We start from the raw sequence: 27,849 nt of genomic DNA on the forward strand, positions 1-27,849 counted from the left end.
CAAGAGTTTTCTTTATTTTTACTATTTTCTACATTGTAGAATAATAGTGAAGACATCAAAACTATGAAATAACACATATGGAATCATGTAGTAACCAAAAAAACAAGTGTTAAATCAAATAAACTCAGCAACAACAAAAAAAAAACGTCCCTTTTCAGGACCCTGTCTTTCAAAATAATTCGTAAAAATCAAAATAACTTCAAAGATCTTCATTGTAAAGGGTTTTAAACACTGTTTCCCCATGCTTGTTCAATGAACCATAAACAATTAATGAACATGCACCTGTGGAACGGTCGTTAAGACACTAACAGCTTGCAGACGGTAGGCAATTAAGGTCAGTTATGAAAACTTAGGACACTAAAGAGGCCTTTCTACTGACTCTGAAAAACACCAAAAGAAAGATGCCCAGGGTCCCTGCTCATCTGCGTGAACGTGCCTTAGGCCTGCTGCAAGGAGGCATGAGGACTGCAGATGTGGCCAGGCAATAAATTGCAATGTCCGTACTGTGAGACGCCTAAGACAGCGCTACAGGGAGACAGGACGGACAGCTGATCGTCCTCGTAGTGGCAGACCACGTGCAGCAACACCTGCACAGGATCGGTACATCTGAACATCACACCTGCGGGACAGGTACAGGATGGCAACAACAACTGCCAGGGTTACACCAGGAACACACAATCCCTCCATCAGTGCTCAGACTGTCCGCAATAGGCTGAGAGAGGCTGGACTGAGGGCTTGTAGGCCTGTTGTAAGGCAGGTCCTCACCAGACATCACATGCAACAACGTCGCCTATGGGCACAAACCCACCGTTGCTGGACCAGACAGGACTGGCAAAAAGTGCTCTTGACTGACGAGTCGCGTTTTTGTCTCACCAGGGGTGATGGTCGGATTCGCGTTTATCGTCGAAGGAATGAGCGTTAAGCCGAGGCCTGTACTGTGGAGCGGGATCCATTTGGAGGTGGAGGGTCCGTCATGGTCTGGGGCGGTGTGTCACAGCATCATCGGACTGAGCTTGTTGTCATTGCAGGCAATCTCAACGCTGTGCGTTACAGGGAAGACATCCTCCCCCTCATGTGGCACCCTTCCTGCAGGCTCATCCTGACATGACCCTCCAGCATGACAATGCCACCAGCCATACTGCTCGTTCTGTGCATGATTTCCTGCAAGACAGGAATGTCAGTGTTCTGCCATGGCCAGCGAAGAGCCCGGATCTCAATCCCATTGAGCACGTCTGGGACCTGTTGGATCGGAGGGTGAGGGCTAGGGCCATTCCCCCAGAAATGTCCGGGAACTTGCAGGTGCCTTGGTGGAAGAGTGGGGTAACATCTCACAGCAAGAACTGGCAAATCTGGTGCAGTCCATGAGGAGGAGATGCTGCAGTACTTAATGCAGCTGGTGGCCACACCAGATACTGACTGTTACTTTTGATTTTGACCCCCATTTGTTCAGGGACACATTATTCCATTTCTGTTAGTCACATGTCTGTGGAACTTGTTCAGTTTATGTCTCAGTTGTTGAATCTTGTTATGTTCATACAAATATTTACACAAAGTTTGCTGAAAATAAAACGCAGTTGACAGTGAGAGGACGTTTCTGTTTTTACAGAGTTTATATGCTTCAAAGCTGACACCCTTTGCACACTCTTGGCATTCTCTCAACCAGCTTCATGAGGAATGCTTTTCCAACAGTTCCCACATATGCTGTGCACTTATTGGCTGCTTTTCCTTCACTCTGCGTTCCAACACATGCCAAACCATCTCAATTGGGTTGAGGTCGGGTGATTGTGGAGGCCAGGTCATCTGATGCAGCATTCCGTCACTCTCCTTCTTGGTCAAATAGCCCTTACACAGCCTGGAGGTGTGTTGGGTCATTGTCCTGTTGAAAAACAAATGATAGTCCCACTAAGCCCAAACCAGATGGGATGGTGTATCGCTGCAGAATGCTGTGGTAGCCATGCTGGTTAAGTGTGCCTTGAATTCAAAATAAATCACAGACAGTGTCACCAGCAAAGCACCCCCACACCACACACCTCCTCCTCCATGCTTCACAGTGGGAACCACAAGACACGGCGGTTGGAACCAAAAATCGCACATTTGGACTCATCAGACCGAAGGAACAGATTTCCACTGGTCTAATGTCCATTGCTCGTGATTCTGGCCCAGCAAGTCTCTTCTTTCTTATGGTGTCCTTTAGTAGTGGTTTCCTGGCAGCAATTCAACCAGTGAAGGGCCTGTTCACACAGTCCTCCTCTGAACAGGGCATTTAACTATAAACTTATCCTCTGCAGCAGAGGGACTCTGTTCTTCCTTTCCTGTGGCGGTCCTCAATGAGGCTGGTAACTCTGGGTCTTCCTGTCCTGTGGCGGTCCTCATGAGGCTGGGTAACTCTGGGTCCTTTCCTTTCCTGTGGGCGGTCCTCATGAGGCTGGTAACTCTAATGAACTTATCCTCTGCAGCAGAGGTAACTCTGGGTCTTCCTGTCCTGTGCGGTCCTCATGAGGCTGGTTGTCACGTCCTGGCCAGTATAAGGGTTAATTAGTATTGTATTTTGGTCAGGACGTGGCCAGAGGGTATTTGTTTTATGTGGTCAGGGTGTGTGTTTGGTTAACCTCTCTGGCGCATGTGGGACGAACTCGTCCCACCTACGTAACAGCCACTGAAATCCAGTAGCGCGATTTTGAATCGTTAGAAATACTATTACTGCAATTTCTCAAACATATGACTATTTTACAGCTATTAAGACAAGAATCTCGTTAATTCAACCCCACTGTCCGATTTCAAAAAGGCTTACCAACGAAAGCAAACATTAGATATGTTAGCAGCAGTGCCCAGACCAAGAAATAATCAGACACCCATTTTTCAAGCTAGCATATCATGTCACCTAAACCCCAAACCACAGCTAAATGCAGCACTACACCTTTTATGATCTTCATCAGATGACACACCTAGGACATTGTGTTATACAATACATTCATGGCTTTCAATCAAGTTCATATTTATATCAAAAAACAGCTTTTTACATTAGCATGTGACGTTCAGAAAAAGCATAACCCCCGCAAACTTCCGGGAATTTACTAACAGTTTGCTAAATTACTCACGATAAACGTTCACAAACAGCATAACAATTATTTTAAGAATTATAGATACATTACTCCTCTATGCACTCGATATGTCCGATTTTTTAAAATAGATTATTGCAAAATGTGCTTCATCCGAAAAGCTATTTTAAAATAATCTAAGTACATAGCCCGGCATCACAGGGCTAGCTATTTAGATACCCACCCAGGTCAGCCTCCACCAAAATCACATTTCCTATAAGAAAAATGTTCTTACCTTGCTTGTCTTTCGTCAGAATACACTGCCAGGACTCTACTTCAATAACAATGTTGGTTTGGTCCCAAATAATCCATCGTTATATCCAAACAGCGACGTTTTGTTCGTGAGTTCTAGACACTATCAGAATGCTTCCATCACGGTCTCGAGCATGGCGCATTGGCGTGACAAAAATGTCTAAATATCCATTACCGTACTTCGAAGCATGTCAACCGCTGTTTACAAACCAATTTTTATGCCATTTATCTCGTAGATAAGTGATAATATTCGACCGGGAATATGCCATTGAGCCTAAACAGCCGAATTAAATTTCTCCTCAGGAAGCGAAGCGTGCACGCGCCTCTTCAAAGGTCCTCTGAGCGCCACTTGTCAAAGCCGATAATATGTTTCAACCTGAGGCCCCTCGTCAACCTTCAGTTATTTCCCGGGTTCTGAGAGCCTATCGGAGCCCTGGAATTGTCACGTTACAGCTAAGATCCTTACGTTTCAATAAACAATGCAAGACGCACGACTCCTTGTCAGACAGGGTTAATTCTTGCTTGAAACCTTGTCAGGTTTTTGGCCTGCCATAGGAGTTCTGTTATACTCACAGACACCATTCAAAACAGTTTTAGAAAATTCAGAGTGTTTTCTATCCAAACCTGAAACAATAATATGCATATTCTAGCTTCTGAGTTGGTGTAGGAGAGGCAGTTAAAATGGGCACATATTTTTTCCAAAATTCTCAATACCTGCCCCCCTATCCCAAACAGGTTAAAGGGTGTTTGATTTAGTATTTCCGGGGTTTTGGTTTATAGTCTATTTTTATGTATTTCTATGTCTAGTCTGGTGAGTGTGTTTCTATGTTGTGTTGATTGGGGTTGGGACTCTCAGTTGAAGGCAGGTGTTGTCTATCTGCCTTTGATTGAGAGTCCCATATATTATGGGTGTGTTTGTGGTTGTTATTTGTGGGTGATTGTTCTGTGTTGAGCTTAGGCTTTGCCAGACTGTTTGTTGTCGTTCGTTCGTTCGTTCTCGTGTTTTTGTTCTTTTGTACGTTCATTGTTTGAAGTAATAAATTAACAAGATGAGCATACACATACCTGCTGCGTATTGGTCCTCCTTCACCGACGACAACCATGACACTGGTAACTCTAATTGAACTTATCCTCTGCAGCAGAGGTACTCTGGGTCTTCCTGTCCTGTGGCGGTCCTCATGAGAGCCAGTTTCATCATAGCGCTTGATGGTTTTGAAGATTGTTTTTTTGCGACTGCACTTGAAGAAACGTTCAAAGTTCTTGACATTTTCCGGATTGACTGACCTCCATGTCTTAAAGTAATGATGGACTGTCGTTTCTCTTTGCTTATTTGAGCTGTTCTTGCCATAATATGGACTTGGTCTTTTATCAGATAGGGCTATATTCTGTATACCACATAGTACAAATAAAGAAAAACCCTGGAACAAGTAGGTGTGACCAAACTAGTGACTGTGTGTGTGTGTGTGTGTGTGTGTGTGTGACTGGTTGTAGTGTGTGTGTGGTGTGTCTCTGTGGTGACTGGTTGTGTGGTGTGTCTCTGTGTGTGACTGGTTGTGTGTGTGTGTCTCTGTGTGTGACTGGTTGTGTGTGTGTGTGTGTGACTGGTTGTGTATGTGTGTGTGTGTGTCTCTCTGTGTGTGTGTGTGTGACTGGGTGTGGTGTGTGTGTGTGTGTGTGTGTGTGTGTGTGACTGGTGTGTATGTGTGTGTGTGTGTCTCTGTGTGTGTGTGTGTGAGACTGGTTGTGTATGTGTGTGTGTGTGTCTCTGTGTGTGTGTGTGTGTGTGTGTGTGTGTGTGTGGTGTGTGTGTGTGTGTGTGTGTGTGTGTGTGTGTGTGTGTGTGTGTGTGTGTGTGTGTGTGTGTGTGTACCTGTAGTACTCCTGGGCTCCGTCGGCGTCACAGAAGTGACAGAAGTAATGGTCCCTTCGGAGGTGTTTCAGCAGCTCGTCGTTGTCGAGGTAACGGGTCGTCGCAGAACTTGCAGATCGGGTGTCCGCGGTGAGACGTGTCCTCCGGGTCGCCGTGGGAACGGTGACGCGCCAGGTCCTTCCTGTTATACCACTTCCTCTCATGGGAGAAGATCTGGTGGGGAAACGGGTTACATACACGTTAGATGGACTCTGATTGGCTACAGCGTAACGGCCAGCCTAGACTCCAGTCCTCGACAGGATAGTTTATTTAGACGGACGGGTGTAACTGGAGCTCTGATTGGCTACGGCGTAACCGGGCCAGCGTAGACTCCAGTCCTCGACAGGAGAGTTTATTTAGACGGACGGGTGTAACTGGAGCTCTGATTGGCTACGGCGTAACGGGGCCAGCGTAGACTCCAGTCCTCGACAGGATAGTTTATTTAGACGGACGGGTGTAACTGGAGCTCTGATTGGCTACAGCGTAACGGGGCCAGCCTAGACTCCAGTCCTCGACAGGATAGTTTTATTTAGACGGACGGGTGTAACTGGAGCTCTGATTGGCTACGGCGTAACCGGGCCAGCGTAGACTCCAGTCCTCGACAGGAGAGTTTATTAGACGGACGGGTGTAACTGGAGCTCTGATTGGCTACGGCGTAACGGGGCCAGCGTAGACTCCAGTCCTCGACAGGATAGTTTATTTAGACGGACGGGTGTAACTGGAGCTCTGATTGGCTACGGCGTAACCGGGCCAGCGTAGACTCCAGTCCTCGACAGGATAGTTTATTTAGACGGACGGGTGTAACTGGAGCTCTGATTGGCTACGGCGTAACGAGGCCAGCGTAGACTCCAGTCCTCGACAGGATAGTTTATTAGACGGACGGGTGTAACTGGAGCTCTGATTGGCTACGGCGTAACGGGGCCAGCGTAGACTCCAGTCCTCGACAGGATAGTTTATTTAGACGGACGGGTGTAACTGGAGCTCTGATTGGCTACGGCGTAACGGGGCCAGCGTAGACTCCAGTCCTCGACAGGATAGTTTATTTAGACGGACGGGTGTAACTGGAGCTCTGATTGGCTACGGCGTAACGGGGCCAGCGTAGACTCCAGTCCTCGACAGGATAGTTTATTTAGACGGACGGGTGTAACTGGAGCTCTGATTGGCTACGGCGTAACCGGGCCAGCGTAGACTCCAGTCCTCGACAGGATAGTTGTTTTTCGTTGGGTTTTATTTACTGCAGTGTCTAATAATGATCCAAATGCACGGCTGTTTCCCCCCCGCTCTATATCGACATAGAATCTCTCCCCCCGCTCCATATCGACATAGAATCTCTCCCCCCGCTCTATATCGACATAGAATCTCTCCCCCCACTCTATATCGATATAGAATCTCTCCCCCCGCTCTATATCGACATAGAATCTCTCCCCCGCTCTATATCGACATAGAATCTCTCCCCCGCTCTATATCGACATAGAATCTCTCCCCCCACTCTATATCGATATAGAATCTCTCCCCCCACTCTATATCGACATAGAATCTCTCCCCCCACTCTATATCGACATAGAATCTCTCCCCCCGCTCTATATCGACATAGAATCTCTCCCCCGCTCTATATCGACATAGAATCTCTCCCCCGCTCTATATCGACATAGAATCTCTCCCCCCACTCTATATCGATATAGAATCTCTCCCCCGCTCTATATCGATATAGAATCTCTCCCCCGCTCTATATCGATATAGAATCTCTCCCCCGCTCTATATCGATATAGAATCTCTCCCCCCGCTCTATATCGATATAGAATCTCTCCCCCGCTCTATATCGATATAGAATCTCTCCCCCCTCTATATCGTATAGAATCTCTCCCCCCGCTCTATATCGATATAGAATCTCTCCCCCCGCTCTATATCGATATAGAAGCTCTCCCCCGATCTATATCGATATAGAATCTCTCCCCCGCTCTATATCGACATATAGAATCCTCCCCCGCTCTATATCGACATATAGAATCTCTCCCCAGCTCTATATCGACATATAGAATCTCTCCCCCGCTCCATATCGACATATAGAATCTCTCCCCCGCTCCATATCGATATATAGAATCTTTCCCCCGCTCCATATCGATATATAGAATCTTTCCCCCCGCTCCATATCGATATATAGAATCTCTCCCCCGCTCAATATCGACATATAGAATCTTTCTCCCCGCTCAATATCGACATATAGAATCTTTCCCCCGCTCAATATCGACATATAGAATCTCTCCCCCGCTCTATATCGACATATAGAATCTCTCCCCCGCTCTATATCCGACATAATAGAATCTCTCCCCCGCTCTATATCGACATATAGAATCTCTCCCCCGCTCTATATCGACATATAGAATCTCTCCCCCGCTCTATATCGACATATAGAATCTCTCCCCCGCTCTATATCGACATATAGAATCTCTCCCCCGCTCTATATCGATATAGAATCTCTCCCCCGCTCTATATCGATATAGAATCTCTCCCCCGCTCTATATCGATATAGAATCTCTCCCCCGCTCTATATCGATATAGAATCTCTCCCCGCTCTATATCGATATAGAATCTCTCCCCCGCTCTATATCGATATAGAATCTCTCCCCCGCTCTATATCGACATATAGAATCTTTCCCCCGCTCTATATCGACATATAGAATCTTTCCCCCGCTCTATATCGACATACAGAATCTCTCCCCCGCTCTATATCGACATATAGAATCTTTCCCCCGCTCTATATCGACATATAGAATCTTTCCCCCGCTCTATATCGATATACAGTAAAGACAGGTATAACAGGCAGACAGGTATAACAGGCAGACAGACAGGTATAACAGACAGACAGGTATAACAGTAAAGACAGGTATAACAGACAGACAGGTATTACAGACAGACAGACAGGTATAACAGCCAGCCAGACAGGTATAACAGACAGGTATTACAGACAGCCAGGTATAACAGACAGGTATACCAGTAAAGACAGGTATAACAGCCAGCCAGACAGGTATAACAGACAGGTATTACAGACAGCCAGGTATAACAGACAGGTATACCAGTAAAGACAGGTATAACAGACAGGTATAACAGCCAGGTATACCAGTAAAGACAGGTAACCTACCTGCAGGTGTTTGGTACAGAGTTTACAACAGAAGAGTTCATGTTGTTTCCTCATGTGCTGCTCCAACTCCTCAAACTTTGAGAAGACTTTAGACTCTGGACAGACAGGACACTCAGACAGCAGCAGTGTCCTACAGGCAGAGACAGAGAGAAACATGAGGAAGAGAGACAGACTGATAGGAGATAGAGAGGGCCAAGAGGAGGACAGGAGAGGAGAGGTCCAGGAGGAAGAGGAGAGGAGAGAAGAGCGGGCCAGGAGAGAAGAGAGGGCCAGGAGAGAAGAGAGGGCCAGGAGAGAAGAGAAGAGAGGGCCAGGAGAGAAGAGAGGGCCAGGAGAGAAGAGAAGAGAGGGCCAGGAGAGAGGGATAGGAGAGAAGAGGAGGGCCAGGAGGAGGACAGGAGAGAGGGATAGGAGGAGGAAGAGAGGGCCATGAGAGAGGGATAGGAGAGAGGAGGAGGGCCAGGAGAGAGGGATAGGAGAGAAGAGAAGAGAGGGCCAGGAGGAGGACAGGAGAGAGGGATAGGAGAGAGGAGAAGAGAGGGATAGGAGAGAAGAGAAGAGGGCCAGGAGAGAGGGATAGGAGAGAGAAGAGAAGAGAGGGCCAGGAGGAGGACAGGAGAGAGGGATAGGAGAGAGGAGAGCAGCGTACCTGAACTGAGCGTATATCTTGGAGTCAGTAAAGTAGATGTCATGTTTCCTTTCCACCTGCAGCGTCTGGAGGGGCAGAGAGGAGAAGGCCACCAACTTCTGCACAAACAGCACCTAGACACAAACACACTGTTAACGGGAGGGCCAGGAGGAAGAGAGGAGAGAGGGCCAGGAGGAAGAGAGGGCCAGGAGGAAGAGAGGAGAGAGGGCCAGGAGGAAGAGAGGAGAGAGGGCCAGGAGGAAGAGAGGAGAGAGGGCCAGGAGGAAGAGAGGAGAGAGGGCCAGGAGGAAGAGAGGAGAGAGGGAGGGAGAGAGGAGAGAGGGAGGGAGAGAGGGCCAGGAGGAAGAGAGGAGAGAGGGGCCAGGAGGAAGAGAGGAGAGAGGGCCACTCACCCAAAGACAGTATGAAGATGGGCAGGAAGTCACCCAAAGACAGCATGAAGACGGGCAGGAAGTCACCCAAAGACAGCATGAAGATGGGCAGGAAGTCACCCAAAGACAGTATGAAGCTGGGCAGGAAGTCACCCAAAGACAGTATGAAGATGGACAGGAAGTCACCCAAAGACAGTATGAAGATGGACAGGGACTCACCCAAAGACAGTATGAAGATGGGCAGGAAGTCACCCAAAGACAGTACGAAGATGGGCAGGAAGTCACCCAAAGACAGTACGAAGACGGGCAGGAAGTTACCCAAAGACAGTATGAAGACGGGCAGGAAGTCACCCAAAGACAGCACGAAGATGGACAGGGACTCACCCAAAGTCAGTACGAAGATGGGCAGGAAGTCACCCAAAGACAGTACGAAGATGGGCAGGAAGTCACCCAAAGACAGTACGAAGATGGGCAGGAAGTCACCCAAAGACAGTACGAAGATGGGCAGGAAGTCACCCAAAGACAGTACGAAGATGGACAGGAAGTCACCCAGACAGGTTTTGAAACTCTGACACCCACCTACGGCCCTCCCCTTCCCCACCTCTCACTCAGCAACAGCTGGCCTCACTGCCTGACCACAGATAGAACAATGAGCCAGATATTTCACCAGATGTATAAACGTGAAGCATCCGGTGGGCGTTTCCACTCACTACCAAATATGGTGACGAGAGGAAGTCCAGCGGGAGAAGATGGAACGAGATGGATTTTGGCCCAACATTCTGCAAATGTTCTCGTCGATTTAAACATTTGATCTCAATACAGTTTTCTGTTCCCAAAACTAAAATCAGTTTTGAACAGAGTGGACTAAGTTTAGTTGACTTTACCATTTTCCAATGTTTCCAAAAAGTGGAAAGGCGAATTTAGTTTTTCACACCCGCACTTCAGAGTAGGCGTTCCCTAATGGAAATATGCAAATACACGCTAAAATGAGCGAATAGGATCTTGCCAGCTCGTGCTTTGCTCTGCCTCCCTCCTCCTTGCTTCTTCTGCCCACTATGACTACTTTGTTCCCGTTGGAAACGACAATACATTTTCACATCGATTTCAAAAGTAGGTACATTTCAGGAAAAACCGCGGACATGGCAACCCCGCCGTCCAGTAAGGGAACCACGGCAACCCCGCCATCCAGTAAGGGAACCACGGTAACCTCGCCGTCCCGTAGCGGAAGGAGCTTTGCATGAAGATGTGCAGCGTAGTTAAATAGAGATACACTGTATTTACACAGCAGTATGTGGACACCCCTTTCAAATTAGTGGATTCGGCTATTTCAGTCACACGCGTTGCTGACAGCACACAGCCATGCGATCTCCATAGACAAACATCGGCCTTACTGAAGAGCTCAGTGACTTTCAACGTGGCACCGTCATACCCTGCCAGAGCTGCCCCGGTCAACTGTAAGCGCTCTTATTGTGAAGTGGAAACTTTTGGATCATGTAGTGTACATCACGATGTAAACGGGGCATGACCACCTGCCTCATGCCGCGTTCACGTGCTAGTCAGAACTAGGAAACTAGGAAATGACTTGCTAACAGAGATAAACGTAGAATCACAAGGCTTTATCAGTCTCTCTGTGAACCGATAACTTCAGAAACTAGGAAATGACCGACTTGCTAACAGAGATAAACGTAGAATCACAAGGCTTTATCAGTCTCTGTGAACCGATAACTTCAGAAACTAGGAAATGACTTGCTAACAGAGATAAACGTAGAATCACAAGGCTTTATCAGTCTCTCTGTGAACCGATAACTTCAGAACAAAGTTGACAACGAATACAAAGTTTTCAATGTTTTTGATGTGAATCTATTTCAAATGAAAACAAATGAGATGAACGCGTTAAAATGTAAAACATTAGGCTATAGGCCCATTTCAAGCTTATTGAAATACATTTCATGTTCAATTAATCGACTTCTATTTTTCTACTTGTACTTTTCACAACTGTCTGTAATTTGTTAAAAATATATCAATGTGTAGCCTAACACCCGAGCAATGAAGTGCCAGATCTGTGATTTAGTGCATTTTAATAATTGAATAAGCATTAGAATAAACCGCATCAATATTTGCAGCCGTAGGCAGGTGGTAAGACCTAATGTCTCTCTCTAGGAGCTGATCCGTCGTCAGCATTGTGAAATAATTATAATGTTAAAGGTCATATTTCAATGGAGAAAACTGATCCTAAAGCAGTGATCCCTTTTTCTTCCGATCTAATCAGATCTCTCTGTCTGTCTGTCTGTCTGTCTGTCTGTCTGTCTGTCTGTCTGTCTCTCTCTCTGCCTCTCTCTCTGCCTCTCTCTGCCTCTCTCTCTCTGCCTCTCTCTCTCTCTGCCTCTCTCTCTCTCTGCCTCTAACACATGTTAACATCAGGAATAGGAAAGATGGATAGGATAGTTATTAAAAAACACTCAAACCAAAATGCCATCGGGAAACCGGGTCAATATAATGGATCATCTGTGGGCCCGGTCCATGGAGGAGGAGGAGGAGGGTAGTAAATTAAAAACCATTACATAACCACCACCCATCATGAAACCTGACAGCTCTCTCTCTCTCATATATAACCTTACATGGCCTTATAGCAAACTGTTACATACTTATTAGTTACCTACATAAATACAAAAACTAGTTACCTGGTGACAATAACACCAAAGATTTGTTTTATAACTAACCTCATTGGTTGGATTGGTGATAAACACACTCAAAGCTAAACGTTAGTAATTACGTTAGCTAGCTAGCTAATTTAGCTAGTGCCGGCCTATTACCACTTACAAAAACTACAAAATATGTCTCGACTTTCACGAATAACTATCTATCTATCTATCTATCTAAATAAATGTTTTAAAAAACGATGACTAACTTAGCTAGTTAGCTAGTCAGTGATTAGCTAGCTAGCTCATTTAGCTAGTGCCGGCCTATTACCACTTACAAAAACTACAAAATATGTCTTGACTTTCACGAATAACTATCTATCTAACTCAATTTTTACAAAAAAACGATGACTAACTTAGCTAGTTAGCGAGTCAGTGAGAGATAATATATAAAAAGTAGCTGTCTAACAAGCTGCCCATGCTAACACGGCCTGTACTGTCACAGCGCATCCCCGGTGTAGAGTAGTCCGGCAGGCCGTACCTTGTCGAGCTCCTCCCGGCAGACGGCGCAGTACTTCTGGTCGCACAATACCCTCATTTTGGTGGAGCAGCGGTAGCACACCGGGTGGTCGCATTTTCCCAGAGCAAAAATATCCAGCTCCTGACAACACAGAACACAGTTCCTCTCGTAGTTGTTAGATGTTGACTCCATGGTAAGTTTAAAAATAAAAAAGGCACAAAACAGGATTTATATTTTGGGTTTTCCGGTTGAAATCGTAGACGTTAGGAAGTAGCTGGGTGGCTAAACAGAGGCTGTTAAGTTTTAAAGAAGAAGCAGGTCTTGTTTGTGTAATGAGACGGAAGTCCTAAAGTCACTCGTCAATGCTGAGGTTTACTGGTGTATAAGCTATAAGGATAGACTGTTTCACGGCTTGTCTGTATTTCAATGACAGTGTGCTTCGCCTATCCCTCTACCGAGACACAGGCTGGTCCTCTTCACATCTCCACATGCCTCTCAGGGACTCGGAACATTTTTCCTATTATTCTTTATGTCAAATCCGAGACGCATTACATTTAGGATGGTATGTATTGATTTGTGGGGTGTCCATCATCCATTTCATATGTTACGAATTACAATTTGTTGTGGCTAACGTTAGCTATATTAGAGATTCATTATTTAAATTATTTTAATTTTGCTAAAAGGGTTAAGGAGTCCACATGCTACCCAGCCTGTAGAGTTCGTGCATATATTATGAAGACATTTAGTTTCGTTTTGGATTTTGGTGTGAGTTTTCCAGCTGTTCGGGCCCACATTACTCTAGAGGCAAGCCAAAGGGCCCACATTACTCTAGAGGCAAGCCAGAGGGTACACATTACTCTAGAGACAAGCCAGAGGGTACACATTACTCTAGAGGCAAGCCAGAGGGTACACATTACTCTAGAGGCAAGCCAGAGGGTACACATTACTCTAGAGGCAAGCCAGAGGGTACACATTACTCTAGAGGCAAGCCAAAGGGTACACATTACTCTAGAGGCAAGCCAAAGGGTACACATTACTCTAGATGACAGCCAAAGGGTACACATTACTCTAGAGGCAAGCCAGAGGGCCCAGAGGGTACACATTACTCTAGAGGCAAGCCAGAGGGTACACATTACTCTAGAGGCAAGCCAGAGGGCCAGAGGGTACACATTACTCTAGAGGCAAGCCAGAGGGTACACATTACTCTAGAGGCAAGCCAAAGGGTACACATTACTCTAGAGGCAAGCCAAAGGGTACACATTACTCTAGAGGCAAGCCAGAGGGTACACATTACTCTAGAGGCAAGCCAAAGGGCACACATTACTCTAGAGGCAAGCCAAAGGGTACACATTACTCTAGATGCAAACCAGAGGGTACACATTACTCTAGAGGCAAGCCAAAGGGCACACATTACTCTAGAGGCAAGCCAAAGGGTACACATTATTCTAGAGGCAAGCCAGAAGGTACACATTACTCTAGAGGCAAGCCAAAGGGTACACATTATTCTAGAGGCAAGCCAGAAGGTACACATTACTCTAGAGGCAAGCCAGAGGGTACACATTACTCTAGAGGCAAGCAAAAGCGGAGCCTAAGCCCCTTCATCGGTGATTGGTCAACAGTGGGGATTCTTCAATAAAGTCTGTAATTCAACTGAGAGACGACTTGTTTCCATGCAAATGTTTTATTTAAAAATACTTTACCAAATATCTTAGTTAAATGTAAAATTGCGCAACTAAGATCTCTAAGACAAACATGTTAAAATTAACAACAGATTTATTGATTTATCTTGATTATTTTGGCTACAGCCTCTCAAAATGGACAAACTGTACTATTGCCGCTTTATTCTCGTTTTTTAAAATCAAATCAAATGTTATTTGTCACATACACGTGTTTAACAGATGTTATTGCTGGTGTTGCAAAATGCTTGTGTTTCTAGCTCCAACAGTGCAGTAATATCTAACAATACACAACAATACACACAAATCTAGAAGTAACAGAATGGAATTTAGAATATATATATTAAATAAATAAAGGTTAGGATGAGTAATGTTGCTTTATCTTGGCCAGGTCGCAGTTGTAAATGAGAACTTGTTCTCAACTGGCCTACCTAGTTAAATAAAGGTGTTCCCACATATGCTGAGCACTTGTTGGCTGCTTTTCCTTCACTCTGTGGTCATCCCAAACCATCTCAATTGGGTTGATGTCGGGTTAATTTAATGGAAAAGAGATGTTTCTGGACAATGCTGCATGGTTGACAAAATGACAGAGCAGCACAGATTACGGTTTGATTTGAGAAGGGTGCTTCTTCCTCCCTGCTTTCACCTGATGGCGTGATGGGCCTTTACCTCAGCATCATCGAATATGCCCATTATAAACCGGCTAGTTTGGCTCCTGGATGCTGATTGGCTGAAAGCCGTGGTATACCACAGGTATGACAACACATTTATCTGTACTGTTCTAATTTACATTGATAACCAGTTTATAAAAGCAACAAGGCACCTCGGAGGGTTTGTGATATATGGCCAATATACCACGGCTAAGGGATGTCTCCAGGCACTCCGCGTTGCGTCGTGCCTAAGAACAACCCTTAGCCGTGGTATATTGGCCATATATCACACCCCCTCGTGCCTTATTGGTTGAATAGAAGACTGGTCTGGCGAACCATAATGAGCGGTATTACATGGGCGGGGAAATCATGAGCACTGTTCATTTATAGGATTCATTTGCTAGTTGAATTTCAATCCCTGAACGTGTTGTCCGCCATTAATGGAAACTGAAAAAATCCCTCGGAAATAAAAATGGAACCGATTTCACTCCTGGAACACAATTTCCACCTGTTTTCAGCCCTTTGAAATATTACAAATCAGCTCTCTGACTCATTCAGAAATACTAACTCTTCATTGAGTCGCTGACTCAGTTACAATCAGCTCTCTGACTCATTCAGAAATACTAACTCTTCATTGAGTCGCTGACTCAGTTACAATCAGCTCTCTGACTCATTCAGAAATACTAACTCTTCATTGAGTCGCTGACTCAGTTACAATCAGCTGTCTGACTCATTCAGAAATACTAACTTCATTTGAGTCGCTCAGTTACAATCAGCTCTGACTCATTCAGAAATACTAACTCTTCATTGAGTCGCTGACTCAGTTACAATCAGCTCTAACTCATTCAGAAACACTAACTCTTCATTGACTCGCTGACTCAGTTACAATCAGCTCTCTGACTCATTCAGAAATACTAACTCTTCATTGAGTCGCTGACTCAGTTACAATCAGCTCTCTGACTCATTCAGAAATACTAACTCTTCATTGAGTCGCTGACTCAGTTACAATCAGCTCTCTGCCTCATTCAGAAATACTTCAGTGGCCAGTGTTGTCAGCAGGGTCCAAACAAGAACTAAGGAATTAGTTAGGAACTAGTTAAACTGGCTAACAACGTAGGTAAACATACATGATTTATTGCCATCCATACAAACTGAATATTACATGAATGTGATGAGAACAGAGTAGGAACATAGTTTAGTTATTACAGAAGCTATCGTATTTACAGTCCAAATGACAGCTGCTGTCATGACATCATAACTACAGTCATCTCCTCCTCCTCCTCCTCCTCATCCTCCTCTTCCTCCTCCTCATCATCCTCATCGAAGTACTTCTCCTCTGCATCTCTGTTGACGATGTCCAGGTTGTCGTAGTCGGGATTCCCATCCACTTCACTGCAACACAACACAGCTGGTAAAGTAGTTCAGTCTGTCCACTGCAACACAGCTGGTAAAGTAGTTCAGTCTCCCCACTGCAACACAACACAGCTGGTAAAGTAGTTCAGTCTGTCCACTGCAACACAGCTGGTAAAGTAGTTCAGTCTGTCCACTGCAACACAGCTGGTAAAGTAGTTCAGTCTGTCCACTGCAACACAACACAGCTGGTAAAGTAGTTCAGTCTGTCCACTGCAACACAGCTGGTAAAGTAGTTCAGTCTGTCCACTGCAACACAGCTGGTAAAGTAGTTCAGTCTGTCCTCTGCAACACAACACAGCTGGTAAAGTAGTTCAGTCTGTCCACTGCAACACAGCTGGTAAAGTAGTTCAGTCTGTCCACTGCAACACAACACAGCTGGTAAAGTAGTTCAGGCTGTCCACTGCAACACAGCTGGTAAAGTAGTTGGTTCGTCAGTCATTCATTCAGTTAGTCTACCCAGTTGTTAATTTAGTTAGTCTACCCAGTTAGTCTACCCAGTTAGTAATTTAGTTAGTCTACCCAGTTAGTCTACCCAGTTAGTAATTCAGTTAGTCTACCCAGTTAGTCTACCCAGTTAGTAATTTAGTTAGTCTACCCAGTTAGTAATTTAGTTAGTCTACCCAGTTAGTCTACCCAGTTAGTAATTCAGTTAGTCTACCCAGTTAGTAATTTAGTTAGTCTACCCAGTTAGTCTACCCAGTTAGTAATTTAGTTAGTCTACCCAGTTAGTCTACCCAGTTAGTAATTTAGTCAGTCTACCCAGTTAGTAATTTAGTTAGTCTACCCAGTTAGTAATTTAGTTAGTTTACCCAGTTAGTAATTTAGTTAGTCTACCCAGTTAGTAATTTAGTTAGTCTACCCAGTTAGTCTACCCAGTTAGTAATTTAGTTAGTCTACCCAGTTAGTCTACCCAGTTAGTAATTTAGTTAGTCTACCCAGTTAGTCTACCCAGTTAGTAATTTAGTTAGTCTACCCAGTTAGTCTACCCAGTTAGTAATTTAGTCAGTCTACCCAGTTAGTAATTTAGTTAGCCAGCTACTAACCTGTAGTTAAAGTCTTTGTCGTGTCCGTCCAGGAAGCGTTGGTACATCAGAGTGATGAACTCGTCCCTGAGCAGTGCTTTCTCCTGGGGTGTTGGTTCATAGCCCTCTGCTCCCAACCCTCCAGCTGGAGGGACCACACACACACACACACACACACACACACACACACACAGAGACACACACACACATACACACACACAGTACCGTGAGACACACAGAGACGTGATCAGAATCCCTTACCTTCGCTGCAGACTACCTTCTCAAACTGTTAGCCGACCGTAGTGAATCACTTACCTTCGCTGCAGACTACCTTCTCAAACTGTTAGCCAACTATAGTGAATCACTTACCTTCTCAAACTGTTAGCCAACCGTAGTGAATCCCTTACCTTCGCTGCAGACTACCTTCTCAAACTGTTAGCCAACCGTAGTGAATCACTTACCTTCGCTGCAGACTACGTTCTCAAACTATTAGCCAACTGTAGTGAATCCCTTACCTTCTCAAACTGTTAGCCAACCGTAGTGAATCCCTTACCTTCGCTGCAGACTACCTTCTCAAACTGTTAGCCGACCGTAGTGAATCCCTTACCTTCACTGCAGACTACCTTCTCAAACTGATAGCCAACCGTAGTGAATCCCTTACCTTCGCTGCTGACTACCTTCTCAAACTGTTAGCCAACCGTAGTGAATCCCTTACCTTCGCTGCAGACTACCTTCTCAAACTGTTAGCCAACCGTAGTGAATCCCTTACCTTCGCTGCAGACTACCTTCTCCAACTGTTAGCCAACCGTAGTGAATCCCTTACCTTCGCTGCAGACTACCTTCTCAAACTGTTAGCCAACCGTAGTGAATCACTACCTTCGCTGCAGACTACCTTCTCAAACTATTAGCCAACTGTAGTGAATCCCTTACCTTCTCAAACTGTTAGCCAACCGTAGGGAATCCCTTACCTTCGCTGCAGACTACCTTCTCAAACTGTTAGCCAACCGTAGTGAATCACTTACCTTTGCTGCAGACTACCTTCTCAAACTGTTAGCCAACCGTAGTGAATGTCGTCAAACTACTTCCTTGTTGAACGTACGTCTGGTGATGCTGTGTATCTTACCCTCTTCCTCTCCCTCTTCCTCCTCCAGTGCCTCCTCCTCCCTGTCCTGCTCCTCCTGCAGCCGGCTCTGGATCAGTCTCTCCTGGTAGGAGTTGAGGAGGAGGTGGGCCAGTCCCCCCCTCTGCTCCCCCCGGGCCCCGCTCCTCCCCTGCTCCTCCCTGCATGGCCTCGAGGGAGCAATGTAACAGCTGCTCCTCAGTCAGGTATTGGCCGATGTACTGCTCATACAGTAGGGGCTCCCGGCTTCTCATCTGGTCCTCGCTGAAGTACTGGCCCTCTGGGGTGGTTAGAGACATGAGTGAATTTAAATATGCTCTCTCTAATTCTCTCTTTCTCTTTCTTTCTTTCTCTCGGAGGACGTGAGCCCTAGGACCATGCCTCAGGACTACCTGGCTTGATGACTCCTTGCTGTCCCCAGTTCACCTGGCCGTGCTGCTGCTCCAGTTCCAACTGTTCTGTCTGCGGCTATGGAACCCTGACCTGTTCACCGGACGTGCTACCTGTCCCAGACCTGCTGTTTTCAACTCTCTAGAGACAGCAGGAGCGGTAGAGATACTCTCAAAGATCGGCTATGAAAAAGCCAACTGACACTTACTCTTGTGTTACTGACTTGTTGCACCCTCGACAACTACTATGATTATTATTATTTGATCCTGCTGGTCATTTATGAACATTTGAACATCTAGGCCATGTTCTGTTATAATCTCCACCCGGCACAGCCAGAAGAGGACTGGCCACCCCTCATAGCCTGGTTCCTCTCTAGGTTTCTTCCTTGGTTTTGGCCTTTCTAGGGAGTTTTTCCTAGTCACCCCTCATAGCCTGGTTCCTCTCTAGGTTTCTTCCTAGGTTCTGGCCTTTCTAGGGAGTTTTTCCTAGCCACCGTGCTTCTACACCTGCATTGCTTGCTGTTTGGGGTTTTAGGCTGGGTTTCTGTACAGCACTTTGAGATATCAGCTGATGTAAGAAGGGCTATATAAATACATTTGATTTGAAATTTGATTTGATCCCTACTGCCTCTGATCTGGAGGACTCACTAAACAGAGAACATCCCTGGTCATCCCTACTGCCTCTGATCTGGAGGACTCACTAAACAGAGAACATCCCTGGTCATCCCTACTGCCTCTGATCTGGAGGACTCACTAAACAGAGAACATCCCTGGTCGTCCCTACTGCCTCTGATCTGGAGGACTCACTAAACAGAGAACATCCCCACTGCCTCTGATCTGGAGGACTCACTAAACAGAGAACATCCCTGGTCATCCCTACTGCCTCTGATCTGGAGGACTCACTAAACAGAGAACATCCCTGGTCGTCCCTACTGCCTCAGATCTGGAGGACTCACTAAACAGAGAACATCCCCACTGCCTCTGATCTGGAGGACTCACTAAACAGAGAACATCCCTGGTCGTCCCTACTGCCTCTGATCTGGAGGACTCACTAAACAGAGAACATCCCCACTGCCTCTGATCTGGAGGACACACTAAACAGAGAACATCCCTGGTCATCTCTACCGCCTCTGATCTGGAGGACTCACTAAACAGAGAACATCCCTGGTCGTCCCTACCGCCTCTGATCTGGAGGACTCACTAAACAGAGAACATCCCTGGTCGTCCCTACCGCCTCTGATCTGGAGGACTCACTAAACAGAGAACATCCCTGGTCATCCCTACTGCCTCTGATCTGGAGGACTCACTAAACAGAGAACATACCTGATACTCAGTCTTCAGCACCAATCACTGAGTACCAGGGTCTGTGATTGGTTGCTAGGCTGAGTACCAGGGTGTCTGTGATTGGTTGCTAGGCTGAGTACCAGGGTGTCTGTGATTGGTTGCTAGGCTGAGTACCGGGGTGTCTGTGATTGGTTGCTAGGCTGAGTACCAGGGTGTCTGTGATTGGTTGCTAGACTGAGTACCAGGGTGTCTGTGATTGGTTGCTAGACTGAGTACCAGGGTGTCTGTGATTGGTTGCTAGGCTGAGTACCGGGGTCTGTGATTGGTTGCTAGGCTGAGTACCAGGGTGTCTGTGATTGGTTGCTAGGCTGAGTACCAGGGTCTGTGATTGGTTGCTAGGTTGAGTCCCAGGGTCTGTGATTGGTTGCTAGGCTGAGTACCAGGGTCTGTGATTGGTCCTGAAGGCTGAGTACCAGGGTCTGTGATTGGTTGCAAGGCTGAGTACCAGGGTCTGTGATTGGTTGCTAGGCTGAGTCCCAGGGTCTGTGATTGCTTGCTAGGCTGAGTACCAGGGTATGTGATTGGTTGCTAGACTGAGTACCAGGGTGTCTGTGATTGGTTGCTAGGCTGAGTACCAGGGTGTCTGTGATTGGTTGCTAGGCTGAGTACCAGGGTGTCTGTGATTGGTTGCTAGGCTGAGTACCAGGGTCTGTGATTGGTTGCTCGGCTCACCCCTCTGCAGCTCCCTGAGGGCGGCGTAGCGTTGGTTGCGAACCCGGGTCCTGTTAGAGCGTCCCGCTGCTCTCCGTCTCACCTCACGGCAGTAGTACTGCGCCCGGGGGTCAGAAATCAGATGGCAGAACGATGACAGGTGCTGAGGCTTCAGGTGGGCCTGGGGGAGAAGGGTAGAGGTTAGAGGCCCTGGGGGAGAGGCCCTGGGGGAGAGGGTTAGAGGCCCTGGGGGAGAAGGTTAGAGGTTAGAGGCCCTGGGGGAGAGGGGGAGAGGCCCTGGGGGAGAGGGTTAGAGGGCCTGGGGGAGAAGGTTAGAGGTTAGAGGCCCTGGGGGAGAGGGTTAGAAGCCCTGGGGGAGAGGGTTAGAGGTTAGAGGCCCTGGGGGAGAGGGTTAGAGGTTAGAGGCCCTGGGGGAGAGGGTTAGAAGCCCTGGGGGAGAGGGTTAGAGACCCTGGGGGAGAGGGTTAGAGGCCCTGGGGGAGAGGGTTAGAGGTTAGAGGCCCTGGGGAAAAGGGTAGAGGTTAGAGGCCCTGGGGGAGAGAGTTAGAGACCCTGGGGGAGAGGGTTAGAGGCCCTGGGGGAGAGGGTTAGAGGCCCTGGGGGAGAAGGTTGGAGGCCCTGGGGGAGAAGGTTAGAGGCCCAGGATAGAGCAGGTGTTGGCCATATATCATCCTCTATATAAAACCAAGTCGTACTCAGGCCAGTTTCAGATACAGAGATACTGTGTGAATACAGGAAGTGAACGAGATGGCAAAGCATTCATGTCTCCAAAACAATACGTGTAAAAAAATGTGTCTAGAAAAATAGATTTCAAACATATTTAACTTTTCTAAGGTTTTATTTAATCAGGGGGAGACCAAACTGAGACCAAAGAGGTACCTGGTATCGCTCCAGAAACACCAGGGGCTTGGTCCGGTACTGTCCGAGCAGCTCCTCTCTCCGCTGGGTTAAGGTCAGCTCTGCCTCACCTACCTGCTGGCTCTTCACCTGGCTACCACTCACAGCCACCACCTCCACCATGGCACACACACTGCTGGGATCTGCCTGGGAGGAGACACACACACCGCTGAGATCCGCCTGGGGAAACACACACACACCGCTGAGATCTGCCTGGGGAAACACACACACACACCGCTGAGACCCGCCTGGGGAAACACACACACACACACACCGCTGAGATCCGCCTGGGAGGAGACACACACACACACCGCTGAGATCTGCCTGGGAAGAAACACACACACACCGCTGAGATCCGCCTGGGAGGAGACACACACACACACACCGCTGAGATCCGCCTGGGGAAACACACACACACACCGCTGAGATCTGCCTGGGGAAACACACACACACACCGCTGAGATCTGCCTGGGGAAACACACACACCGCTGGGATCCGCCTGGGAGGAGACACACACACACACCGCTGGGATCCGCCTGGGAAGAGACACACACACACCGCTGAGATCCGCCTGGGAAGAAACACACACTGCTGAGATCCGCCTGGGGAAACACACACACACACACCGCTGAGATCCGCCTGGGGAAACACACACACACACCGCTGGGATCTTTTATGTATGAAATGTATGCATTCACTACTGTAAGTCGCTCTGGATAAGAGCGTCTGCTAAATGACTAAAATGTAAAAATTCCCTGTCCTTCACCGGTTGGTTGCTATCTAGTTCACACATTAACATGACAGATGAATGGAGGGTAGTCATCAATATCTTTGGTAACATCTGGTTGTTTACGTCACTATCTCTCTCCTTGTTGCTACTTCTCACCTGGTTCTCCTGCGGCTCGTCCTCCTCGGTGTTGGCGGTTGCAGAGCAGCTAGAAGCTGGTTCGGTTCCCCTGGGACCGGGCTGTGGGTCGGGCCGTGGTCGCCGGGGGTCGGGCCGTGGTCGCCGGGGGTCGGGCTGTGGTCCCCGGGGGTCGGGCTGTCTGCAGGCCACCGGTTCATCGCTGACAGGCGGACTGGACTCGGGACCAGGGTCGATCTCCCCCCACATGGCGGACAGCACAGCGACGACACCTCTATGGTCCAACTTCCTAGTTACAGACGGAAGGTCCCTCTTTCTTGTGAAACGACACTAATCTGATAAATACTGGTTGAAAACAATATTAGAATTCTCACTGCATTTAAAAAAGTTTATAAACATTTTCGCATTTCTTCGTTATTTCGAAAATGTCGCTTCCTGGTCCGTCGTTGTTATCAGTCCCCTGATTACCAAGGTACATAGATCAAGGTTCCTACCACAAAACGTTACGGTTCATTATTGCTTTTTTTTTTTTTTTTTCTTTTAACTTTTCCAATTATACTAAAACATATACGGAAGTTGAATGATACATTTAAAATGCATATTTAACAAAGAACATTAGCCAAACATACAGGTTTAAGAATATATATTTTAACAAACGTCTGATCTTATATTGTATACTATACATTCAGTTATACATATTATACTGTATACTATACATTCAGTTATACATATTATACTGTATACTATACATTCAGGTATACATCTTATACTGTATACTATACATTCAGTTATAGATATTATACTGTATACTATACATTCAGTTATACATATTATACTGTATACTATACATTCAGTTATAGATATTATACTGTATACTATACATTCAGTTATACATATTATACTGTATACTATACATTCAGTTATAGATATTATACTGTATACTATACATTCAGTTATACATATTATACTGTATACTATACATTCAGTTATACATCTTATACTGTATACTATACATTCAGTTATAGATATTATACTGTATACTATACATTCAGTTATACATATTATACTGTATACTATAAATTCAGTTATAGATATTATACTGTATACTATACATTCAGTTATACATATTATACTGTATACTATACATTCAGTTATAGATATTATACTGTATACTATACATTCAGTTATACATATTATACTGTATACTATACATTCAGGTATACATATTATACTGTATACAATACATTCAGTTATACATCTTATACTGTATCATAGCCTGGTTCCTCTCTAGGTTTCTTCCTAGGTTTTTGGCCTTTCTAGGGAGTTTTTCCTAGGGAGTTTTTCCTAGCCACCGTGCTTCTTTCACATGCATTGCTTGCTGTTTGGGGTTTTAGGCTGAGTTTCTGTACAGCACTTTGAGATATCAGCTGATGTACGAAGGGCTATATAAATAAATTTGATTTGATTTGATTTTGATATACTATACATTCAGTTATACATATTATACTGTATACTATACATTCAGTTATACATATTATACTGTATACTATACATTCAGTTATAGATCTTATACTGTATACTATACATTCAGTTATACATCTTATACTGTATACTATACATTCAGTTATACATATTATACTGTATACTATACATTCAGTTATAGATCTTATACTGTATACTATACATTCAGTTATACATCTTATACTGTATACTATACATTCAGTTATACATATTATACTGTATAATATACATTCAGTCATACATGTCATATCAGCAATGAGATTCAGGGAATGTTTGTTTTTAATAACATGTCTATGTGTATTAATAACCCCTCCTTATAATGGGTCTATGTGTATTAATAACCCCTCCTTATAGAGAATGTGTCTATGTGTAGTAATAACCCCTCCTTATAATGGGTCTATGTGTATTAATAACCCCTCCTTATAATGGGTCTATGTGTATTAATAACCCCTCCTTATAATGGGCCATGTGTATTAATAACCCCTCCTTATAATGGGTCTATGTCAGCATATTAATAACCCCTCCTTATAATGGGTCTATGTGTATTAATAACCCCTCCTTATAGAGAATGGGTCTATGTTTATTAATAACCCCTCCTTATAATGGGTCTATGTGAATTAATAACCCCTCCTTATAATGGGTCTATGTCAGCGTGTATTAATAACCCCTCCTTATAATGGGTCTATGTGTATTAATAACCCCTCCTTATAATGGGTCTATGTGTATTAATAACCCCTCCTTATAATGGGTCTATGTGTAGTAATAACCCCTCCTTATAATGGGTCTATGTGTATTAATAACCCCTCCTTATAATGGGTCTATGTGTATTAATAACCCCTCCTTATAATGGGTCTATGTCAGTGTGTATTAATAACCCCTCCTTATAATGGGTCTATGTCAGCGTGTATTAATAACCCTTCCTTATGGAGAATGGGTCTATGTGTATTAATAACCCCTCCTTATAATGGGTCTATGTGTATTAATAACCCCTCCTTATAATGGGTCTATGTCAGCGTATATTAATAACCCCTCCTTATAATGGGTCTATGTGTATTAATAACCCCTCCTTATAATGGGTCTATGTGTATTAATAACCCCTCCTTATAATGGGTCTATGTCAGCGTGTATTAATAACCCCTCCTTATAATGGGTCTATGTCAGTGTGTATTAATAACCCCTCCTTATAATGGGTCTATGTGTATTAATAACCCCTCCTTATAATGGGTCTATGTCAGTGTGTATTAATAATCCCTCCTTATAATGGGTCTATGTGTAGTAATAACCCCTCCTTATAATGGGTCTATGTGTATTAATAACCCCTCCTTATAATGGGTCTATGTGTATTAATGACCCCTCCTTATAATGGGTCTATGTGTATTAATAACCCCTCCTTATAATGGGTCTATGTCAGTGTGTATTAATAACCCCTCCTTATAATGGGTCTATGTGTAGTAATAACCCCTCCTTATAATGGGTCTATGTGTATTAATAACCCCTCCTTATAATGGGTCTATGTGTATTAATAACCCCTCCTTATAATGGGTCTATGTCAGTGTGTATTAATAACCCCTCCTTATAATGGGTCTATGTGTATTAATAACCCCTCCTTATAATGGGTCTATGTGTATTAATAACCCCTCCTTATAATCGGTCTATGTGTATTAATAACCCCTCCTTATAATGGGTCTATGTGTATTAATAACCCCTCCTTATAATGGGTCTATGTCAGTGTGTATTAATAACCCCTCCTTATAATGGGTCTATGTGTATTAATAACCCCTCCTTATAATGGGTCTATGTGTATTAATAACCCCTCCTTATAATGGGTCTATGTGTATTAATAACCCCTCCTTATAATGGGTCTATGTGAATTAATAACCCTCCTTATAATGGGTCTATGTGTATTAATAACCCCTCCTTATAATGCGTCTATGTGTATTAATAACCCCTCCTTATAATGGGTCTATGTGTATTAATAACCCCTCCTTATAATGGGTCTATGTGTATTAATAACCCCTCCTTATAATGGGTCTATGTGTATTAATAACCCCTCCTTATAATGGGTCTATGTCAGTGTGTATTAATAACTCCTCCTTATAATGGGTCTATGTGTAGTAATAACCCCTCCTTATAATGGGTCTATGTGTATTAATAACCCCTCCTTATAGAGAATGGGTCTATGTGTATTAATAACCCCTCCTTATAATGGGTCTATGTGTATTAATAACCCCTCCTTATAATGGATCTATGTGTATTAATAACCCCTCCTTATAATGGGTCTATGTGTATTAATAACCCCTCCTTATAATGGGTCTATGTCAGTGTGTATTAATAACCCCTCCTTATAATGGGTCTATGTGTATTAATGACCCCTCCTTATAATGGGTCTATGTCAGTGTGTATTAATGACCCCTCCTTATAATGGGTCTATGTGTATTAATAACCCCTCCTTATAATGGGTCTATGTCAGTGTGTATTAATAACCCCTCCTTATAATGGGTCTATGTCAGTGTGTAGTGAATGTTAAGGCTTTTCTCATGAATCCTCCATTTTGATTTGCACCAGTTGTTCTCCAGAATAAAGACATGGCAGAACACTTTTGACTTTATTTTCAATTTAGTTTCTTTAATAGAATCTTATTTACACAGTATTTTGTCATTAATGTTAGTAGCCAGGAAGTTACAATACTCTGCTTCCATCTTTACACAACGAACAACCTCTCCACTGTTACCAACACACTCATACTGCAGTACTGGGAGTCCTGGTCCTGTAGCCCACTGAGCTAAAGGCCTCAGGTCAGAGGTCACTCATACTGCAGTACTGGGAGTCCTGGTCCTGTAGCCCACTGAGCTAAAGGCCTCAGGTCAGAGGTCACTCATACTGCAGTACTGGGAGTCGTGGTCCTGTAGCCCACTGAGCTAAAGGCCTCAGGTCAGAGGTCACTCATACTGCAGTACTGGGAGTTGTGGTCCTGTAGCCCACTGAGCTAAAGGCCTCAGGTCAGAGGTCACTCATACTGCAGTACTGGGAGTCCTGGTCCTGTAGCCCACTGAGCTAAAGGCCTCAGGTCAGAGGTCACTCATACTGCAGTACTGGGAGTCGTGGTCCTGTAGCCCACTGAGCTAAAGGCCTCAGGTCAGAGGTCACTCATACTGCAGTACTGGGAGTCCTGGTCCTGTAGCCCACTGAGCTAAAGGCCTCAGGTCAGAGGTCACTCATACTGCAGTACTGGGAGTCCTGGTCCTGTAGCCCACTGAGCTAAAGGCATCAGGTCAGAGGTCACGCATACTGCAGTACTGGGAGACGCGGTCCTGTAGCCCACTGAGCTAAAGGCCTCAGGTCAGAGGTCACTCATACTGCAGTACTGGGAGACGCGGTCCTGTAGCCCACTGAGCTAAAGGCCTCAGGTCAGAGGTCACTCATACTGCAGTACTGGGAGTCGTGGTCCTGTAGCCCACTGAGCTAAAGGCATCAGGTCAGAGGTCACTCATACTGCAGTACTGGGAGTCCTGGTCCTGTAGCCCACTGAGCTAAAGGCCTCAGGTCAGAGGTCACTCATACTGCAGTACTGGGAGTCCTGGTCCTGTAGCCCACTGAGCTAAAGGCCTCAAGGCATCAGGTCTCAGGTCAGAGGTCACTCATCATGCGAGTGCAGTCCTCTGTTACGGTCCACCAACGTCCAGTCTTCATCTTCTTTTTTGAC

The 27,849-nt window shown here is 45.4% G+C and overlaps 1 protein-coding gene, 1 long non-coding RNA gene and 1 pseudogene across 5 annotated transcripts; all 3 read right to left on the reverse strand.

The window, feature by feature from the left end:
- Positions 1–5,163: 5,163 nt before the first annotated feature.
- LOC115191299 (E3 ubiquitin-protein ligase ZNF598-like) lies at positions 5,164–13,147 on the reverse strand (the record flags this gene model as incomplete). Its single annotated transcript, XM_029749167.1, is given in 5 exon segments — positions 5,164–5,315; positions 5,317–5,433; positions 8,399–8,528; positions 9,048–9,160; positions 12,599–13,147. Coding segments are annotated over 5 exon segments (683 nt in total), but the record flags the coding sequence as incomplete, so codon positions are not given.
- Positions 13,148–16,019: 2,872 nt separating this feature from the next.
- Positions 16,020–23,261, reverse strand: LOC115191298 (coiled-coil domain-containing protein 97-like; annotated as a pseudogene).
- Positions 17,513–18,454, reverse strand: LOC115191300 (uncharacterized). 4 transcript variants are annotated; one of them, XR_003877632.1, is made up of 4 exons: positions 18,307–18,454; positions 17,892–18,107; positions 17,708–17,853; positions 17,635–17,669 (listed from the first exon to the last, which is right to left on the reverse strand). It is a non-coding gene; the product is annotated as an uncharacterized LOC115191300 (long non-coding RNA). The 4 variants fall into 4 exon arrangements; XR_003877631.1 differs by lacking the exon at positions 17,635–17,669 and adding an exon at positions 17,513–17,615 and having other exon boundaries at positions 17,708–18,107; XR_003877630.1 differs by having other exon boundaries at positions 17,708–18,107.
- Positions 23,262–27,849: the final 4,588 nt, after the last annotated feature.

This window comes from Salmo trutta, unplaced genomic scaffold (genome assembly GCF_901001165.1).
Source record: "Salmo trutta unplaced genomic scaffold, fSalTru1.1, whole genome shotgun sequence".
Lineage (NCBI taxonomy): Eukaryota > Metazoa > Chordata > Actinopteri > Salmoniformes > Salmonidae > Salmo > Salmo trutta.